At 47.2% G+C, this 20002-nt stretch overlaps 1 protein-coding gene across 4 annotated transcripts in view; it reads left to right on the top strand.

Moving 5' to 3' along the window:
• The window catches only part of SRGAP3 (SLIT-ROBO Rho GTPase activating protein 3), a 262192-nt gene that overhangs the window by 149033 nt on the left and 93157 nt on the right, over positions 1-20002 (top strand). For all 4 annotated transcript variants that reach the window (XR_003002647.1, XM_024740673.1, XM_024740674.1 and 1 more), the window contains exon 4: positions 15187-15249. Coding sequence is in view for 3 of the 4 variants with exons in the window: in XM_024740673.1 (XP_024596441.1) it covers positions 15187-15249 (63 nt within the window). In the remaining variant the exon portion in view is untranslated. The remainder of the gene's footprint in view (positions 1-15186; positions 15250-20002) is intronic.

Below are 20002 nucleotides of genomic sequence, written 5' to 3'. Positions count from 1 at the left end.
CGAGTTCCCAGGCGCTGCTGATGCTGCTGATCTGGGGATCACACATGGGGAATGACTTGCCTAGTCCAACCTTCTGCTTTTACAGGTGAGGAAATGCAGGCCCACCTCTGGTAAGCACAGACTCCGGCCCCAGATGCAGGTTCTCCACTCCAGGTCCAGTCCTGAATCCACTGCCCACCATGGTGCACCAACAGGGAGGGTCCATCTGCACCCTGCTTGCTCTCTCTTCCCGCCCCAACCATCTCTGAGCTGGGCATTGAAGCCCATTTCATCTCCAGCCTCAGCTTCCTTGACAATAGCCATCCATTATTCTCTGCTCTGCTGCCTGCAGAATTTAATTACTTGCCCCAGCCGTGGAGTGGGCTTGATTGTTGGAAGCTGCGGTATTCTGAAGGAAGCGCTAATGAGGAAAGACTCTTAGCGGAGAAAAGAGGGCATTCGGGGGGCTTGTGTTTGAAAGCAGTCATTCATTGTGTGGCAATAAGGGCTTGGTCTTCAGTGAGCTTTTTCGTTCCTGCCTTGAAGATGTCCGTCACATTTCATAAATAAATCAGGGCTTTTGTATCCAATAATTGCCTTGCTTTGTGACCAAGATCAAAAGCACCAATGGCCTTGGATTCAAAGCCAAGTTTATTTTTTATTTTTGGGTTGCAGGAGAGAGTGAGGGTTTGCATGCTGGAGGGTCCAACTCTGATGCCTGCACAGACAGAGAGAGTGAAGTGGGCAGACTGCCAGGGACGAGGAGCCTTCAGCCGTCTCCACTGTCTGCCAGGGAGACAAGTTGTGAACGCTCGCTCTGCTAGTTGAGGCTGCTGAGCTGGTCGCCATGTTCCCAACTCACTCAGCAGACATGTATTGTTGCTTTTGTGACAATAGATAAGCAGTAATCATAGATAACAAACAATTAGTGAGTGCTTACTGTTTGCCGGGCTCTGGGCTAAGCGTTCACTTCTTAAACACTTAGAGGAAGATGTTGTCATCACCCCCGTTTTACAGATGAGGAAACTGATGCCTGTAAAGGTGAAGCTGGGGTTTGAATCCAGATTTGTCTGACCCAAGAGCCCATGCTTAGTGGTGAAGGCAGGTGCTAAAGAGGATGGAGAGATGAATCAGACACAGTGCCTTCCCTCAAGGAGCTGGCAGTGAACAATGGAAGTGAAGACAGATGTGCATCAGTGATGCAAATACAGCAGAAAGGGAAGTTGGTTCAGAGGGAGGACTTCTAATCTGGGCTGGGGGGCACTTTGGAGAAGGTTTTATGTTGAGGATGCAGCATCTGAAGTGAATCTTGAAGTGAGGATTAGGATCTATGCCAGCTTGGGTTCCCAGGAAGCTGACTCTCAGACAGTGATTATGGTGCAGGGGTGTATTATCAAGTGTTCTTGGGGTCCCCACTGCAGAAGGAAGGGAGGGAGGCAGGATTCAGGGAATTTGCAGGAAAGGCCTCAAATGACTCCTTGGGGAGCTCTGAGGCTGGGGTGGCCCTTCTGAGTTGTCCTGGGTTGTGGCGAGGAAACTAGGCCTTTATACCCTCATGTTGCTCCTGGGAGGGCATGTGGCCTTGGGTAGGTGCCTCTTTGGTGAGACACTTCCAAACAGGGCTGATAGCTGGGGGTGCCTGCCGGGAGCACTCCGCATAGCTGGGGGAATAAGTCCTCCAGTGCTGAAGGGGATCTGAGTGGTGCATTGCTGTGTCCCCAGTGGATATGCAGAGATCTGGGAAAAGTAGGAGACAGGATTCTAGACCAAAGCAAAGGCACATTGGCAGAAAAATCTGGGTCCCAGATCATGAGCAGGTCGGCCAGCATTGCAGTCTACTGCAGTGGCTAGGGGTATGGACAGACTGCGTAATCCCTGTTCTGCCACTTTCCAGATGTGTGAGCTCAACCTAATTCCTAAACCGCTGACTTTCAACATTTTCAAAAGGAAGCTAATAAAAAACCTCTTTCTTAGGGTTGTTGTAAGGATTAAAAAATGATGATATAAGATGCCTACCTGGTACACAGTAAGCAATCATTAAATATTAGTTATTATTAGGAGGATTATTGGGACTTTGAGAAAGAACATAGTGAGAATTAAGTTTAGAGGTGGGATGAAGGAACATTCAGGCACACAGGTTAAATAAAGGGTCAGAAATAAGAAAATATGCTCAGGAAACCACTCACTGATTAGTTCTAACTGATGGTGGTCTTTCTTTTTTTTTATAACCTTATTTCCTTTTCTTGCCTTATTATATTGATTTGGACCTCAACTGATATAGTGTAGAGGGAAATGGAAGAGAAATGGCATTCTTGTCTTTCTTTAAATTTATTTTTAATCGAAGTATAGTTGATTTACAATGTTGTGTTAATTACTGCTGTACAGCAAAGTGACTCAGTTATACATATATACATTCTTTTTCATCTTCTTTTCCATTATGGTTTATCACAGGATATTGAATACTTTCTTGACTTTTAAAAAGCATGCTTTTATCTTTTCACCATTTAACTCTTAGCGAATTAGGAATAAATAGAAACCTCCTTAGTCTAATAAAGGGTGTTAACCGAAAACCACCAGTAAATCTCATACTTCCTGCTGAAGCATTCAGCAAGATGGCTGATTACAAGATCAATATATAAAAATTAATAACATTCCTGTGCATACATTAGGGCTTCCCAGGTGGCACAATGGTTAAGAATCCACCTGCCAATGCAGGAGACATGGGTTTGAGCCCTGGTCCGGGAAGATCCCACATGCCGCGGAGCAACTAAGCCCGTGTGCCACAACTACTGAACCTGTGCTCTAGCACCTGCAAGCCACAACTACTGAGCCCACGGGCTGCAACTACTGAAGCCCGTGCGCCTAGAGCCCATGCTGCGCAACAAGAGAAGCCACTGCAATGAGAAGCCTGTGCACCGCAAGGAAGAATAGCCCCCACTCGCAGCAACTAGAGAAAGCCTGCGCACAGCAACGAAGACCCAGTGCAGCCAAAAATAAATAAATTAATTAATAAAAAAAAAAGAATCTAACAGAGCAGAAACTAAAGTTTAGAAAAAATGCATACATTAGAAAACAACAATGATGGAAAATTAATGCCATTAATGCTATAAATTAGCTGCATCCTAGGAATTTTGATAAGTGATGTTTTCATTGTCATTCAGATATAAATATTTCATAATTTGCATTTTGCAATTTCTTCTTTGCCCCATAATTTTTTCAGAATTATGCATATTTTATTTCCAAAGATTTTCTTTAAAGCTTTCTACTTGCTTTAAATTTTTAACTTGATTACCCCATAAAAAGAAAATAAGGCCTGTAGGCTCTATTTTTTTGGTATTTGTTGGAGCATTTGCCTTATCAGATATGAAGACTTCCTCTTAAGTGATAGTCAGTAAAACAGGTAATATTAGGCCAATGCTAAGTAAACTAACCGATGGTCCAGATCAGAGCCCAGAAACAAAGCCCCCCACAGATGGGAACACAGTATATGGCAGTGGTGCATTACAGATTAGGGGAAAGGATAGCCTGTTTAGTAAATGGATCTGATTCCACTGGTTGCTTGTCCATTTCTTATTATTTTTTAGGAACTGGTTTAAACACACACACACACGCACACACACACACTTTTTCTTCCATATGGAATAAAATTAGACCTCCACCTTAGTTCCCAAAAATATATTCTAGATGGATTAAAGTGCTAAAGGTAAAAAACAAAACTTTAAAAAATTTTGGAAGAAAATGTAGAAGATTCTATTTAAAACCTTGGCGGGTAGGAAAAGGTTGCTTAAACATAAAACAAAAAAGCACACACCATAAAGGAAAATATTGATAAATTCCATTACATAAAGATTTAAAAAATCTTCTATACAACAACAACTGCAACAAATAAATAAGGGGAAAATACAGACCAGGCAAGGAAAAGATATTTGGCATGCACAGAATTAATAAAAGGTTAATAACCTGAATATAAAAATCAGCTCCCACAAATAAATTGGAAAAGGGCAAACAACCCAATAGGAACATGGGTAAAAGATATAAATAAGTCACAGAAAATGAAATTTAAATGGTTAAAAATGTAAGAAAAGATGCTCATACTTACAGGTAATCAGGAGAAGGTAAAATAAAAGAAAATGAGACACAGTTTGACTCCCATTAGATTGGTCAAATAATCCCAAGTGCTGGCAAGAATGTGGAGCATCAGGGCCACTTGTGTCGTCCTAATAAACATGTAAATTGGTTCAGCCCCTTCGGAGAACACTGGGAGTGTCTTGTGACAGAGAAGGAAGAGGTACATACGCTGTATCCCAGCAGTTCCACTTCTAAGTACAACCTAAAATATTCTAGCATATCTGCACACACACAAAACCTTGTGCAAGGAGGTTTTCTGCAATAGTGTTTGTAGTAAAGAAACAAAGGGAAATCACCTCAATGGCCATCGTGGAGGGACTGGTTAAATAAGCTATGGATAGTCCCATGATGGACTGTTATACAATCATTTAGATGGAGGAACTAGATCTACATAAAGCAATTGTGTATAAAAGTTGAAAACACAATGTTGGGTGAAGAAAGCAAGGTACATTATACTATTTTTATAAATTTAAAACTCAAACAGTTCATATTGTTTGTATTCTTAGATACCTGTCTGAAACAGAGCTATACAAAGGTGGACTGGCTAAGAATACACACCAGCTTCACAAGAGTTACTGAGGGCTGAGGGAAGAAGGAAGGAGACAACGCTTCAGTGCTCTCTGTAACATTTTGCTTCCTAAGAGTGATTTTGAAGCAAAAATGACAAAATTTTAATGGTTATCTAATTTGGGTGGCATATTCATGGGTGTTTGTTATTGTTCTCTCTACTCTTCTGTGTGTTTTAAATATTGGAGTGCTGAAATTAAGTGGTGGGGTGGGGAAGGTAGGTTGGAGACAGATCAAGGGGGCCTTGGGTGTCAGAGTGAGAAGCTGGGCTTTATTTTTTAGGCAAAGAAGAACCACTGAAGGTTCTTGAGTAGGGCGTGTTGTGGCCAGAGCCAAATTTAAGGACGACTGATTTCGTGCATTTGATGGCTTTGAAAAGAGAGTTGCTGGACTCAGTTGTTATACATATTGACTAATATACAAGTTAGTAGTGGAAGGTGACAGGGGCCTGGATCAGGGAGGTTGATATGGAAATAGAAAGGAATGAGTGGATAGGTGGATGGGTAGGTTCATGGGTAGATGGGTGGATGAGTGGATGGGTGGATGGGTGGATGGGTGGGAAGGTGGTGGATAGGTGGGTGGATACATAGGTATTCACAAACAATGCAAATAAAGTAGAAGATCAGATCATAAAATGACAAGGAGGTTAGAGAGATATCTCAGGTCAGTTATTCAGCAGGAATAAGTGATCAATAATGTTTTGAATCCAACAGATAAGCCTGACAACATCCATATTCACCTTGAAGAGAATGTAGAGGGGGAGAAAACAGCTCAAAGCTGAGGGGCTTCTGGTTTTTGTAGCTATTGGTTTTTCAGGAAGACGGATCTGTCACGCTCCTTAGGATACAGAGACTCTCACCGTCCCCTGAGCCTATTGATGCTTACCTGTGAGAGATTTATGTCCCCCAACTCTTGCCAAAAAAATGAAGAAAATCAGGGACATAGGAAAGATTATTCCTGAGTATGTTCTGCTTTCACGGAGACTCAGCCCGGCAGTCCACACTGTGTCCTTCTGCCTTGGCCTGGAAGCCAGGGGGTGGGGTCAGGACGTGGTCACAGAAAACAGGAGATTCTACAAAACGGAACTGGGTACTTGTCTGTTGTCTGATATTGACGGTGACCTAAAGGAGAGCCTTTTAAATATCTGCATGCTTCTTATGGTAAGGCAGAGGGATATCCATTTTATAATTATTTTGGAATGTTTGGGGAAAAAAATTCTAAAGGCACAGGGAGTCATAACTCTCCCAGCAACAGGGTGGAAGCAACAGAGTGGAATCGTTGAGAGAATCACATTTACTAGCTCTGTGATCTTGAGCAAATTACTCACCCTCCCTGAGCCTCTGTGTCCTAATCTTTAAAGTGGGGTTACAGTGGGGTTATATCCCATAGGCTGATATTAGGCTTACGTGAGGTACTGTCAGTAAAGCAGTTGTCATTGGGCCTGGTATACGCTAAGAGATCAAAGAAATGATAGCTATTATTGTTGTTATTTTCTTTAATGATAAGTATTATTGGTAGTAATATCAATAGTACTAAGCATTACTATTAACGATAAGTATTATATGAATAATAATATTTAGTATTATTAGAAGAGATCCAGAAACTCCTAGCCTGACCGTATCAGGTCACTTGGTCATGCCATTCCAAGGTATCCTCAGACTTGTTATTTTAAGCATTTCTGAAAATGAAGGCTTTCAGCACAAACAGGGTCCCCAGAGAGATGCTGGGAGGAATTAAGGGGGAAGAGGGTGACAGACACAACATTAGGCTTTTTGCCTTAGCCTGCTGCTGGCCTCCTGGGAGGCACTAGTGGGGCCCACTTCTGCCGAGGACATTTGATGAATGGTCGCAGGGCCTCCTGTTTCCTTGCTGCCTGATATCCCAGCCCTGGTGTTCCAGCTCCTTGTGAAAACAAGTAGATGACAACATTTGGAGTTGCAGCCACAGGAGACAGAAGTTAGTTTGGGAAGGGGAGGAAAGAAGGGAGGTGTCCAGGAGCAGGGAAAGGAAGAAGGTGGGGGGAGGGGGAAGAGTTACAAGTGTCTTGGTGGAAGGTGGGCGGAGTGTAGGCTAAGGATGATGTTAGGAGGCAAGGGGTAAGGACGTGCCAGAGCGCTGGCAGCCCAGTTACTGGCAAGTTAGGACACAGCCCGGAGAATGGCAGCCAGTTAGCTGTCCAAGTGGCTGTGTTCAGGGATAAACTGACCTTCCAGGACAGAGTTGGAGAAGCCCCATCCCTCCAAGACACGCCCCTCAAGCCTTTGTTTTGGAAATAAAAATGCAATCTCTTTGGGAGATGGCCAGTGCTTACATATATCATTTATTTAAATGGGGAACATCTGTGGGTCTCCAGTTTTGTTATTTGATGAGAAAATAAGCTGAAGCAGTGGATTAGCACTAAAAGAGACAGAGTTTTTGTTTTTACTTTGTTTGTATATTTGTTTCCACTTGGTTTGTGTATTTGTTTCCCATTATTTCCTTCGAACCTCAGAACTAGGAAAACCATGGAATGTTCCCAAAGGGGGAAAACTGGACATGAGAACATCAAGCAAAGAGAAAAGGGAGACAGGTGTTGCTGACTCAACGCCTGATGCGATGAAAGAGGGGACAGTTGGAGTTGAGGAGGGTTCCACCTTACTCACTGCCTTAAAGTTTTCTAAGGGTTGTTTCGAACGGTCTCCTCTGGAGAAGTGAGAGGGAGTCTTGTCATTGAAACCCAGAATTTTAATGTTTTCTAGATGTGCAGAATGACCAGCTCCACATTTGAGTTAGCCTGAGGGAGACAGATACATACCTTTTGCAAAGAGAACTTTTCAAATACAGCTCATGAAGTCCTAGGATTTGTAGTGACAGTTCTGAGGGTTTCCCCTTAATAGCGAGATCAGCCCTGCGTTGAAAAGCAAATTCAGCCATCCACAGCAGGACTTTTGGTGAAGACATTGATTTCGCTCAGGAACACTGTGTCAAAAAATTTTTGTCATCTGGTGCCATCTTGACATGAATGTACAGGATTTGGTTTTGTCTTGTGTTTTGCGGAAAAGCGAGAGTCAAAGGTGGCCCCCTTTTACCCTCTCCATTCGCTGGCTCTGCGTATTGGTTAGCTCACGCACAGGTAGTATGGAGTTGCTTTTGTGTGCAAGTCTTCGTGAACAGCACTCTGCGAAGCCAGAGTCCCAGCCTTTAAGGGGCTTATGCTCTCTCTAGTCGGTTGAAAATTGGTCCTTTTGCAGAAACTGTTTGAAAGCTGGTGCTTGGTAGAGGGTTTTCAGAAGGCTGTCACACCCTGTGGTTATTTTGGTGTCTTCATGCTAAAATAAGCAGAGTGCGTCAGTATTGTTTCACATGAGCAAAGGTGGAAGTTCACGGGATTCTGTAAGCTGGAAAAGTCCAGAGGTGAGTCTTAGCATCACTAGGTCAGGACAGAAATGCTGTTGTCGAGGCCCTAACTCTCCTTGTGGTGGGTAGCTCGAGACCCCTGATGTCCTTGCTTGGTGACCCCAGAGGAGAGATGATCTGAGAGTATGGTTCTTAGAAAGCTGCAGGGAAAATTCTTGTTGGCTCAGCCTGGAATACATTTCCATCTCTGACCCAGTCACTAGACACAGGGCACCAGAGCGCTCTGGTCAGGCTGGGTCCCGTGCTGGATGGACCATCTGGTGTGATCAGACAAGCAGGGGTGAGTGCCACCTGTATCTCATCTTTTGTTATCAGAACAAGGAAGAAGGGAGAAGCCAGAGATGGCCATCATGGCCAATTTAGTCCTAGCAGGGCAGGTGGGCCAAGAAGGACCAGGCCAAGGAGAACTCTACTGCCTGAAAGTGAGGGTAAGGCCCAAGGATGCAGATTTTTGCACAAGTGGTGAGAAAGCACATCGGATGGGCTGGTGGCGTCCAGAGGGTATGCCGTTCTTTGCAGCCTGGACTTGTGGCCTGGACTCATCTCTGTGACAGCATTGCAGTGGCTTCTCTTCACCTGTGTGCCTGTATCTCGTCTTGGCCCTGGGGAAACAGGCCACAGAAGGTCCTTATGAGTGCCAGCTTTGGGGTTAGAGCAACCAAAAGTTGAACCCTGGCTCTGCCACTTCCTAGCTGTACAGCGTGGGGCAAGTTGCTTAACCCTTATGAGCCACCAGCCCTTGTCTGCCGGGTGGGCATAATAATAGTACCTGCCTTAAAGGTTTCCATTAGATAATATATGGAGGTGACTTTGGACAGTGTTTACCTATGGAATGTGCTCCAGAAATGCTGGCAGCAGCTGATGGAGCAGGGACCAGGTCTCACTCAGCTTTGTGTCATTAGTGCCTCGTGGAGGCTCGTATGTAGTAGGCCATTCAATAAATGCTGGTGTAAATCGAATCAAAGCTAGGTGAGGAACTGGCCACAGAGCTACAGGAAGAGGTAGTGCAGACAGGAGGATGGGTTCAGGGGCGTGGGGTTCTATGCAGACAGTGGGGTCTGGGTCCACGGGAGAGTCAGGAGGTTCAGCCTCAGGAACCAGACTCTTCGGTGACTCTCAAAGGTCGGCATGTGAGAAGGGCTCTTGTAGAAAGATCCTCTCACACGTTTGGATTTGGCAGGTCTGGGATGGCTGCCTTGATGAGCACCAGGGGATACAGACGGCTGCCCCCAGTGAGACCCCACTGGTTTCTGGTCATAAACTCAAAGGGATGGGTGAAGGGAGATGCTGTGGCCAACTGGAGAGTACAACCCCATCCGAGGGGCCGCTGTGCTCCAAGTCGGGGCTCAGCCTCTCTGGATCTTCTAGTTTTTCAAGAGAAGCTGAAAATCTGGACTTGTAAGGGCAATTTCCTGATTTTTAAATGCTGGAAAGCGTCAGATTTTCTGAAAACACTGAATGGCCAAATAAAACACATCTGTAGCCCAGAGAAGCTGCCACTTGGAGCCCTAAGTCTAGGGCAGCGGTTCCACCCAGGACGATTTTGTCCCCTAGGGAACATTTGGCAATGTTTGGAGATAATTTTTGTTGTCACAGCTTGCGGTGGGGTAGGGGATGCTCCTGGCGTCTAGAGGTGATAGGCCAGGAATGCTGCTAAGTGTCTCGTAATGCCCAGGACCGCCCCCACCCCCATCCGAGTGACCTGGTCCTCAGGGGAGTTTAACTGTCCTTAGCCATGGGCAAAAAAAGAAGCAGGGCCGGGGCCACCTGCCACCCAATTTTACAGATTTTTGGGTTAGAGAGACAGGGCTTTGTCCTTCCAACCCCGAAGAACCAGGGCTGAACCCTCCTTGGCCCAGTGTAATCATATTCTACAGTCCGCACGCTTCCTGTCCTTGAAGGAAGCAACCCACCACCCCAACCTCTGTAGGCATGAAAGCCATGCGAGAAATGCAGACAGAGTGCGAATACACTGCCGCTGGGGTCCCCAAGGGCTGGGTGTGGTGTCTGCTGGGGATGATCAGGGTTTTAGCCTCCCCTTCATGATGGAATGTTTGGTTTGGGTTCAGTAGTTTCTGGAACTGTAGTGAGACTCTTTCCCTTCCCAACAAAACCCAACCATAAAAAATAAAATGCCTTTAGTCCTTTGCAGTTCTATTGGCTGAGGCCTCACTGTGGCCAGCCCTGCCCAGGCTTGGTGCTGAGGGGGAGAGAGCAGAGACTCAGGCAGGTTCCCTCTGGTGACTTACAGCGCCTCCATCCAATCCACCCTCTTCTACCCATAGCTTCATCTTCCTGAAGAAGCACAGTCTGCCGTCAGACCCTGCTGCTCAGAAACCTTCAGAGGCTCCCAGGTGCGCTCTGACTGAAGCCTGCGCTCTGCTAGCCTCCGTGATCTGGCCCAACCTGCCTTCCAAGCGTACCTTCTGCTCTTCTGTTGCTGTGCTTCTCTCTTAGCAAACCACATTTTCCCCTATTCCTGGCCTCCGTGCCTTTGCTCAGGCTGTGCCTCCTGTCTAGAATGCCGTCTCTGGCCATCCGTGCAAGGTCAGGTGGCTCCGGTGGTGGTCCCTCCAGCCTCTTCATCCCTGCTTCCCACATCGCCTCCTCTTTCACTCTTTTGCAGCCTTTTCTGCCTCATGCCTTAGAATTATTTCGTTCTTGACCCTTGATCCCACCAAACTGGGGAGAGTTAATAAAAAATTCAACTTTGAATTCCCTTTTCTGGGCAACTTCCTAGCCTTGCTCCTGGCATCCAGTGGGTATTGATTCAGCCTGTACCACTGTTTCCCAAGCTCTTTGCCTGTGCCTGGTATGATACCAGTGCTGTCATGTGCGTCATCTTTTTTCATCCTTACAGGGACTTCATGACACTTGTGACATCGTCCCACTTTTACAGATAAGGAAACTAAGTCTTAGAGGAACTGTCACTTGATTCATTCATAGGTTCACTCAACAAACTTACTTAATGAACACCCACTATGCGACAGGCTCTACGGCTTGCCGGGAAGAGTGGGGAGGTGAGACATTGCAGATTGGGTACCCGGGAAGCTGACTCTGAGGCCTGAATTTAACATCTTAGCAGAATGATTAGGGAGTGTACTTGGGATCCACCCCCTAGGGAGGGCGGGGGAGGAAGCTGAGTGGAGCCAAGCTATAGTGCAGGCAGGCTTACTTAAGGTCTTAGCCAGCCCTACGGGGAGTTCTAAAGAGAGCACAGCCCTTTAGAGCTGTCCATGTTGAGACAGGAGAGACCAGCCTCTATGCCCCACGTAGATCCATCTTTGGATGAGATGTCGGTCTTTGGAGGGCTTGTCACCACATCCTCTGATGCCATCCCTGAAGCTTTCTCTTAGCTGGGGGCTGTCTGCTGCCAGCCGTCCCAGCAGCTGGGGGATATGAGCATCTACCACCAGACAGAAAGTCTCTTTGCCCTCATGGGGTTTACCTTCAAGTGGGGGAAACAAATGACAAATGAATAAACAAGTAAACAAGCAAGATCACTGCACTTCCCTTTATAAATGCAAAGAAGGACAGTAACGGGCACTCATTTTACAGGCGAGGAAGCAAAGATGCTGAGAGGTAAAATGGTTTAAAGTCCTGTCTTCAATCCCGGTCTCTGTGGCTCTGAAATTCAGCCCTCTCCACCCCATAACCAGACCTCTGCCAGATTGTATGGAGCCTTGAAAGTCAAGCTAAAGAGCTGGGTCTTGATCCCATAGGCACTGAGGCAGCCTTAGAGGGACACAGTAAAATGCATTTCTAGGAAATGACATTGGGATGGGCATGCAGAATCGGGAACCAGAGTCAGGACTTTGTTGAGGGGCGGCTTCACGAATCTGGGTCCTGCAGTGATGACATTGCTTGCTGTGGGACTGGTGATGGGAAATGCATCCATTAGGTTGCTTTGGGCTGCCAATGGCAGAAAACCCAGCTTTAAGTAGCTTAACTAGTAAATCCACAGAAGTAGAAGTTCACCGGGAGGCAGGCTGTGGGTTCGGTTCAACCAGTTTCTCTGGAGGTCATTAGCAGCTAGGTTTCTTGTTCTGCCACCCAAGGCGGCTTCCTCTCCTGGTCCTAAGAGGCCTGCTGGTAGCCACTGGGGCTCCATGATTTTTTGCTAGCACTCAGTAGGAAAGCTGAAATTCCCCTCAACCTTCTAAGTCCTCTTCCATGCAGTTGTCATATACTCACCCCCAGACTAACAACACATACAGAATCTGCCATCTTGAGTCGGGATGGGTGTCAGTGATGTCCTGGAAAGAATTTGGCTGGAGGGATGAAAGCAGGGCCAAATTCACGTCTCTGTTACGAAGCAGGAAGGGCAAGAATGGATAGTGGGGAGGGAACGGGTATAGCCTGCTGCAGAAAACAAAGGACTGGGCGGTTCGAAGGCAGGATGCACTGACAGGTTAGATTGAGGACGGGGGATTTTTAAAAAAGTGTCAAAAATAGCTCCAAATTTCCAGTTGCCATGTCTGGGAAGATATTATCCCATTGACTGAACTTGAGGAGATGGAGGAAAAGTCACAACTTTGTTTTGGGTAATTTGAATTTGATGTGATAAGGCGCCATCCAAACTGTACTGTTTTGCAACAGCTGAAGATATGGGTCTTTGAGGTCATGCAGGATGGAGCCCGAGAAGTGGGAGCTGAAGTCAGCAGTGCGTGGGGAGCCGGCTGGCGCTGAGCTGAGAAGGCTGGACTCTTCCGAGCAGAGCTGCTTCTAGAAATTTTTCTGACAGGGGTCCCTGCCCATGTGCATGGTGACAGAGTACAGTGATGTTCACTGTCTCATTGTTTGGAATATTAAGAGACTGGAGACAACCTGCTAGTTAATTAGTTACGATACATCTGGTGTATGGAACCCCGAGCAGCTATTAGAAAAAGAGAATGCAAGAGCTACGTGTCCTGTCAAGGAACAATCTCTCAGTTACATTGTTAGGTGGAAAAAAGCAAGAAACAAAGGCTTGTATAGAATACTTTCATTTGTGTTAAAAAAAAAACAGACACTATCCAACTGTATGCATGTATATTCATCGACTGTTTCTGGAAGGTATCAGAAGAAACTTAATAGCACTTGCCTCTGGGTGGGATTCTGGGAGCCCAGGACACTTACTTTTCACTTTTTACCTTGCTGACTGTTAGAGTTCCTTTAACCATGTGCATTTATTACCTATCAAAAAAGTTGGATCATAAAAACAAATACGTGAGAAACTGAATCTTGGGTGTCAGAGATGTTGGCCAGACCGAGGACCAAGAGGAGGCCATTGGAGGGTGTCAGAGAGTCCGAGGCAAATGTCAGGGGGAGGGGCCACAGGTGAGACTGAGGTACCGGCTGAGACTCAGGGAGAATGGAAGGAGATGGGGACAGCTCCTTGGGCTCATCGAGCACCTCTGTAGATGCCCAGGATGCGACCGAAGATTCTCCCGGAGCTCTGCACAGAAAGTTCTGCCGAGGCTCTGCTGTGCTTCTGGATTGGGTCTCCTTGCTTTAGTCGCCAGAGCTGGAGGGATGTCTAAACAGATCTCTGCAATTGCCTTGGAGTCCTTGCTATCTCTTAGGAGATCTAAGAGATCTCCTGTAGGGACTGCCTTCACGCGGGTGATTCTTGGCCATCCAGGGCCAGAAGCTGAGAGGAAGGTAATGGGCCAGGTGAAGAGCCTGGGAAGGCATCATGTCTGATACTGAGCCTTCCTCAGCGACCTCAGAGTCTGGGGGCTCTGACCTGTGAAGGAGCCAGAGGAAGGCCAGTCAGCCGCTGGCCATACTTGAGGCTGAGGGAGCTGAGAGAGAGGACAGGATGACTCATCTGTCAGGGGCCAAGAGCAGGGCTCCCATTGTCAATACAGAAGTTTCATATGATGGCCTGGGCAAACAGGAAGAGCATTTCCCCTCCCCCTAATAATAATAATAACACAGTCATCCCTCAATATGGGGGGGGATTGGCTCCACGACCCGCCCCCGCCACGTGATACCAAAATCCAACAGTGCTCAAGTCCCTTGTATAAAATGGCCTAATATTTGCATATAATTATGCAATTCTCCCATATACTTTAAGTCATCTCTAGACTACTTATAATACCTAATACAGTGTAAATACTATGTTAATAGTTACAAATACACTGTAAATGCTATATGTAAATAGTTGGCAGTAGAGTACAAGACAAATTCAAGTTTTGCTTTTTGGAACTCTCTGGAATTTTTTTTCAAATATTTTCTATCTGCAGTTGGTTGAATCCTTGGATGCAGAACACATGGATATGGAGGGATGGCTGTAATAATAATAATAATAATATGCAAAATAACAGAATCCTGGAATCTTCAGGCTGGAGGGAGCCTGGAGATAATTCGTCCATTGTTTTCTGACTCATGTCCCTCAATATACTAAATATGTATGTCACTTCATGGTTTGGATTGAGGTCAGCTAAACTTGCACCCTACAGCCCCAAAGTCCATGCATGTGAGGGCATGAAAGCCTCTGAAAAGTTCTGCAGTAAGAAAACCTGCCTCATTTTGTTCAAGGAGCTTTTTAAAGTTTTTTATTTTATAGATGTGATAACTTAGGTTCCAAGGCCATGTGACTAGTCGGCAGTGCAGCCAGGCAAGAACGCAGACCCCCTGCCTCAAGCGCCAGTGGGCTATTTACCTGAGCTGCTCACTGAATTGAGAGGCTAGATCATTATTTCTCATACTGGGTTCTTTGGAACCCCAGTCTCATGAGATGTTAGTGAGTTTTGAGCTAGGGACACACACTCTAGTCACATCAGCTGAAGACACCCAGCATTACAGAAAGCTGAACAGGTTGATTGGCTGTGGGGCTTCTCAGAATCTTTAATATGGTGTCTCTGTGAAGCATCAAGGTAGGGAGGGGATGTGTAGGGTTCCCCAACTTATATGGCCCAGGAATTCCTGCTTTAAGGAGCCACTCTCTGTGGATTTGTTCTGTGGATGTGAGTTGAGGTATTCAGGTCTGGGTCAATGAAGTTTATGTCGTTTTCTGTACCCCTTTCCACCCCACCCCAAGCATTGCTGCCCTTTCTGTGTTGAAGAGGAAATTGGTCAGTGCAGCCAGCTCCCTTCTGCCCTTCTGACGCTTGTTCTTCCATATTCCAGAGCAAGGAGATCGGCCTGCAGATGCATGAGGAGCTCCTGAAGGTCACCAATGAGCTCTACACGGTGAGTCTCGCTCAGGCTCCGCTGCTGTTTGGGATTGGGCCCCCTTTCTTCTGCGCCCAGCACAGGGGGGTGGCTGACCAGAGATCTGGGGTGACCCTGGGCCTTTTTGCTGTGTCTTTTGCCTGAGTGACAGTGGGTCATCACGATGGGATGTAATGACTCACAGCCCCAGCTTCTGATTCAGTACATTTGGGGAGGGGCCCCGGGCATGTTTAATTTGTAAAAGTTCACAGAGATCCAGATTACCTGCCAACTGTGGGAATATATTACCTCCCAAACCTGAAGACGCAAAGCTGGAGTGGAGAGAGCGTGGGTCAGGTAGGACAGGCTGAAGCTGAGGCCCGCTCCTTACTGACTGTGGGACCTGAGGCGGGCATTTAGCTCATCTGGATCTCAGTATTCTCATCTGCAAAATGGAGCACTCTTCTGAGGGTCACGTGAGGGGCAGAGGGTAGGGGTTGGGGGGTGGATGAGCATGCCTCACCATCTCAGGGGAATAATTTCAGAACATCACAATTTGGCCCAGAACTGACCTTGTTCCCTGCTTAGAGGCAAGATCTAACTGGGTTTGGGATGGGTGTTAGAATCTGAGAAGGCGAGTGGATGGGGAACACAAGCACAGTGGTTATAGTGAGGGAAGTTACAGCCTGTGCTTTGAGGAGCCACGGGCTTCCGTGGGGAGGAGTGAGGAGAGGCCCAGTGACAGCCTGGGGGAGCAGGGTGGGGAGGCCTAGCAGACAGAACTGCAGGCCCACCACCCCTAAGGCAATCAGGCCAGAGAAAAACTGTTATGTTTTAAGTATGTGGAGATTCCTTATAAAGCTTCTCATTAAAAGGGGAGGATTCTGCTGCTAAAATTATATTTGAAAAGCTCTGGTATGAGGGGAAGAAGAGCAGGTTGTGAGAGGCCCCTCTCTTTGGTATTGTTATCTTTCTAAGTCCATGTTCTGTGCAACCAGCAGGTGGTAGACCTCTCAGGGGCCAAGAGCCTTTGCCCAAGAGCCTGTACTTCAGGTTGGAAGTCCTGCCTCAGACTCCAACCAGCTATGGGACTTTGGGCCAGGCATTCGATCTTCTGGGCCTCAGTCTCCAAATCAGTAAAATGGGGGTGAGAGTTCCTAGAGATTAATCTATAAAAGTTGAAACACACATTTCTGTGATTCCAAGTTAAGGAGAAAAACTCGCACCCTGACAGTTTTTTAATGGATCGTTGCTTGGGGTAAAGGAAGCACTGCTGCTGGAGAAAACATATGACTTTGAGTCAGATTGGACTGTGGGGAAATCACCTTGTGGTTTACAGCACAGACTCTGGAGCTGGAGACCTGGATTCAAATACAGTTGATAAATAGAAATAATAATACCTGCTTTTTACACCCCCTTGTGAGAATTAAAGGGGATCAGATACGTAAGCATGCCCAGGACAAAGAGAACCAAGAGGCGCAGCGTATCAGAGGTTCCCATGGTCCCATCACCACTGCTGTCTCCACCTCCCTGGCGAGTGTGAAGTGGACTGTGTGTTCCCACTTTAGCACCCGGTGGAGAAGCTGTGTGGTAAAGGGGCAAGGCCGGGAACCAGATGAGATGTTTCTCCTCAGAATTCTGCAGAGGGTTTGTTCCCCTGTTGAGGACCTTTTCATGTTTCTCAGGCACTTCACCTCCACAGTGTTCCAGCAACTGGGTCCACATCCAGGACCCCAGCCACTCCCACCCAGATCTCTAAGCTTTCCTCTGGGCTCCAGCTGGGCTCCCCTCCTGGGTGCTCTCTCTTCACCCCAAATTTCTCCCCTGTTGGCTCCTTTACCCCTGTAGATCCCCCGGCCTACAGCCGCCCTCTTTCCTCCTCTGCTTGTCTGAGTCATACTCAGTTTTCAAACCCAGACCAAACTCCACTACCTTGAGCAAGCCGTCACCGCTGGGCCTCAAATTCCTTTGGCAGTTTAAAAAAACCCCTTATGTTATCTTGAATGTCTCCACCCTGTCTCTTCCGTTGGCACGTACACTCCCTGGAGTCGGATCTTGGTGAGAAGCACTGCGCTTAGGGCCCAAGGCCTCAGTTTGAACCCAGCTGTTTTGTCTTGGGCAAGTCACTTCAGCTCTCAGTGAAATGTGGGCTGGCAATAGAAGCTTTCTCCAGTTTGTAGGCTGGATAGGGCAGGCGGGTCAGGGACCAGGAGGATAACGCTGGTGTCCACACACGGGTGTCCCTGCTGGCCATGGGGCAGGGTGGCTGGACAGAAGTGACACTGGCCTTAGACACGCAGGCCAGGCAGGCAGGCTGGTCCCTGCTTGCCATCTCCCAGCAGCCTGGCAATGGCCTTGGAGCTGGTGGGGAAGGAAGGGCCAGCCCCTCCCCACTCTCTCCTTTTGCCATGTGCTGCAGAAAAGTGAGAACACGGTGGTGCCAACAGCACCCCCTGCCCCCCACCAGGTCATTCGCTGCCTGCACTGAGTTTTCAGTAGTTGCCCAGAAATTCATTTAAATTCAGATATTTGGGGCTGCCTTCTGTGGACTTAGCACCACAGGAGACGTAGCAGCAGGCTGTGAACATTTCAAGAGTTGGTCTTTGAAGTGTCTTGTACATCCTTGGTGTTCCCAGGGTACTTGTTGAAGGAGGGAGGGAAGGATCTATGAATAAGTGAAAGAAACTGGTTTTGCCTGCAAGGAGTTTAGAATCTGTGCAGGGAAATGAGAGTAAACTTGTGAACTGGTGATATCACCGCCTAAGAAAGACAGAGCCTAGAGTGTGCTGGATACCTGGACTCGGAGGGAGGGCACCTAGACTGTGAGCCTGGGGGAGCTGAGCCAGGTTCTCTACAGCTGTCCCAGTCGGGCAGTGCTGGCACACAGTAGGCAATCAATATATATTCACTGAGTGAAGAAATGAGGGGTAGAGTTTGTGCATGTGTGAGAGATTGACTGAGGTTTCAGAAAAGGGCTGGGGCTACTGTGATCAAAGGTGAGTTCTGGGCCTGGTGCCTTTGGATGGGTAGGAATTAACAAAGCACAGGGGGACAGAGGAAGAGAAAGGGAATTCTGAGCAGGAGAGACAACACAGGATCCTGGCAGAGCAAATCGATTACAGAGGGAGGTGGGTTTGAATTCCTGCTGCACCACCTCCCAGCTTGGCCAAGTCAAATATCGTCTTTGGACCTCAAAACAAGTATAATAATAACAAGCATGGCCAGAATGTATCTCACACTGTGTTAGATACTTTATACACATTATTTAATTGACACACATTTTCCAGGTAAAGAAACGGAGGCACAAAGAAGTAAAGCCTGGCTTAAGGCCTCTGTATCAGTTATCAACTGCTGCATAACAACTTCTGTCAAAACTCAGTGGCTGAAAACGACAAGCATTTTATTCACTCGAGATTCTGTGGGTTGGTGATTTGGGCTGGGTTCAACTGGGGACACTGATGTGGCTACAGTTTCCTGGCCATTGAAAAAAAGAGCCCCAAATGGGAAAACCCCAGTGAGGTTTCAAGCCTTTGTTTGTGTCACGTTTGCTAATATCTCATTCCCCAAATCAAGTCGCACAGCCAAGCCCAGAGCTGTGGGATGGAGAAGTAAACTGCTTGCAAAGTGACGATGCAAAGGGGCATCCCTGAGGCCATCGGGCAACTACTGTGGCCGTCTTTGCAAACAGTCCACCACAGCACCCAGTTGCTGAGGACGCTCTGGACCCCAATCCCACGCTTTGTTACTAGAGATTTGCTTTGAGCACTTTCTGGTTACTGTGCCTCGTCATGCAAGCCTTTAGATGCTCCCTCCTCCCCCAGTCATGACCACAGGGACTAAAGAGGAAATGATGTAGAGAAAGGACTGTCCAGTAAGCCCCATGTTTTTTCTTTCAATGTTTTTTAGAGGAGGTGGTACTGGGCATAATGATGATAGAGATGAATGCTTACTGCCACCTGTCTCCTACTTTAGGGAAAAGACTGGTCTCTACCTGGGACCAGGAAGGACACAGAGAAGACGGCAGGGCTGGGCATTTTGTAGGTTCATTTGTTCGTTGGTTCATTCGTTCATTCACTCAACAAGGCTTCCCTCTGCCCAGTCCTCATCACCTTGAGGTGCCTTCCTTTCTAAAACATGCCAGTGCTTATACACACTGGTTCATTCGTTCATTCACTCAACAAGGCTTCCCTCTGCCCAGTCCTCATCACCTTGAGGTGCCTTCCTTTCTAAAACATGCCAGTGCTTACACACACACACACACACACACACACACACACCCCACACACACACCCCACACACACACACCCCCACACACACCCCACACACGTCACACCTCACGTATTTTTCCCTAGACTCCCATCAGCCTGACACAATATATAGCTCTTGATCATTGTGTATTGACCTGAGAGGAAAGAAGGGCAGAGGGTGAGAATGTGAGCCAGTGTGCCAGTCTTTGCTCCAGAAGAAGCAAAACCAAAACAAAACAATAACAAAGCACTCTGTTTTCATTGTTCAGCTAAAAATACGTTCAGATTTTCAGTATAGTCCTAGATCATGAAATGCACCTGTTGTGCTTTGCACTGACAAACTTTGTAGCATCTGCCACCGGGCCCCTCCTGCTGGGCTCAGTAGCCCTGCTCCAGGCTCTCCCAGGCAGGGCTGCTGGGCCTGTCTTCCAAGCCCAGCACTGCTAGTGGGGCCCCTGAGACTTGGTTCAGGGTGACGTGGAGGGGGCCTGAGGAGCACCCACACCAACTGCTGCTGGTGACAGGTAGACGCCAATTGGAGTAAT

Source organism: Neophocaena asiaeorientalis, unplaced genomic scaffold, assembly GCF_003031525.2.
Source record: "Neophocaena asiaeorientalis asiaeorientalis breed wild unplaced genomic scaffold, Neophocaena_asiaeorientalis_V1.1 scaffold325, whole genome shotgun sequence".
Classification (NCBI taxonomy): domain Eukaryota; kingdom Metazoa; phylum Chordata; class Mammalia; order Artiodactyla; family Phocoenidae; genus Neophocaena; species Neophocaena asiaeorientalis.
Note: the sequence above shows the minus strand (reverse complement) of the source record. Positions and strands in the feature narration are given on the sequence as shown.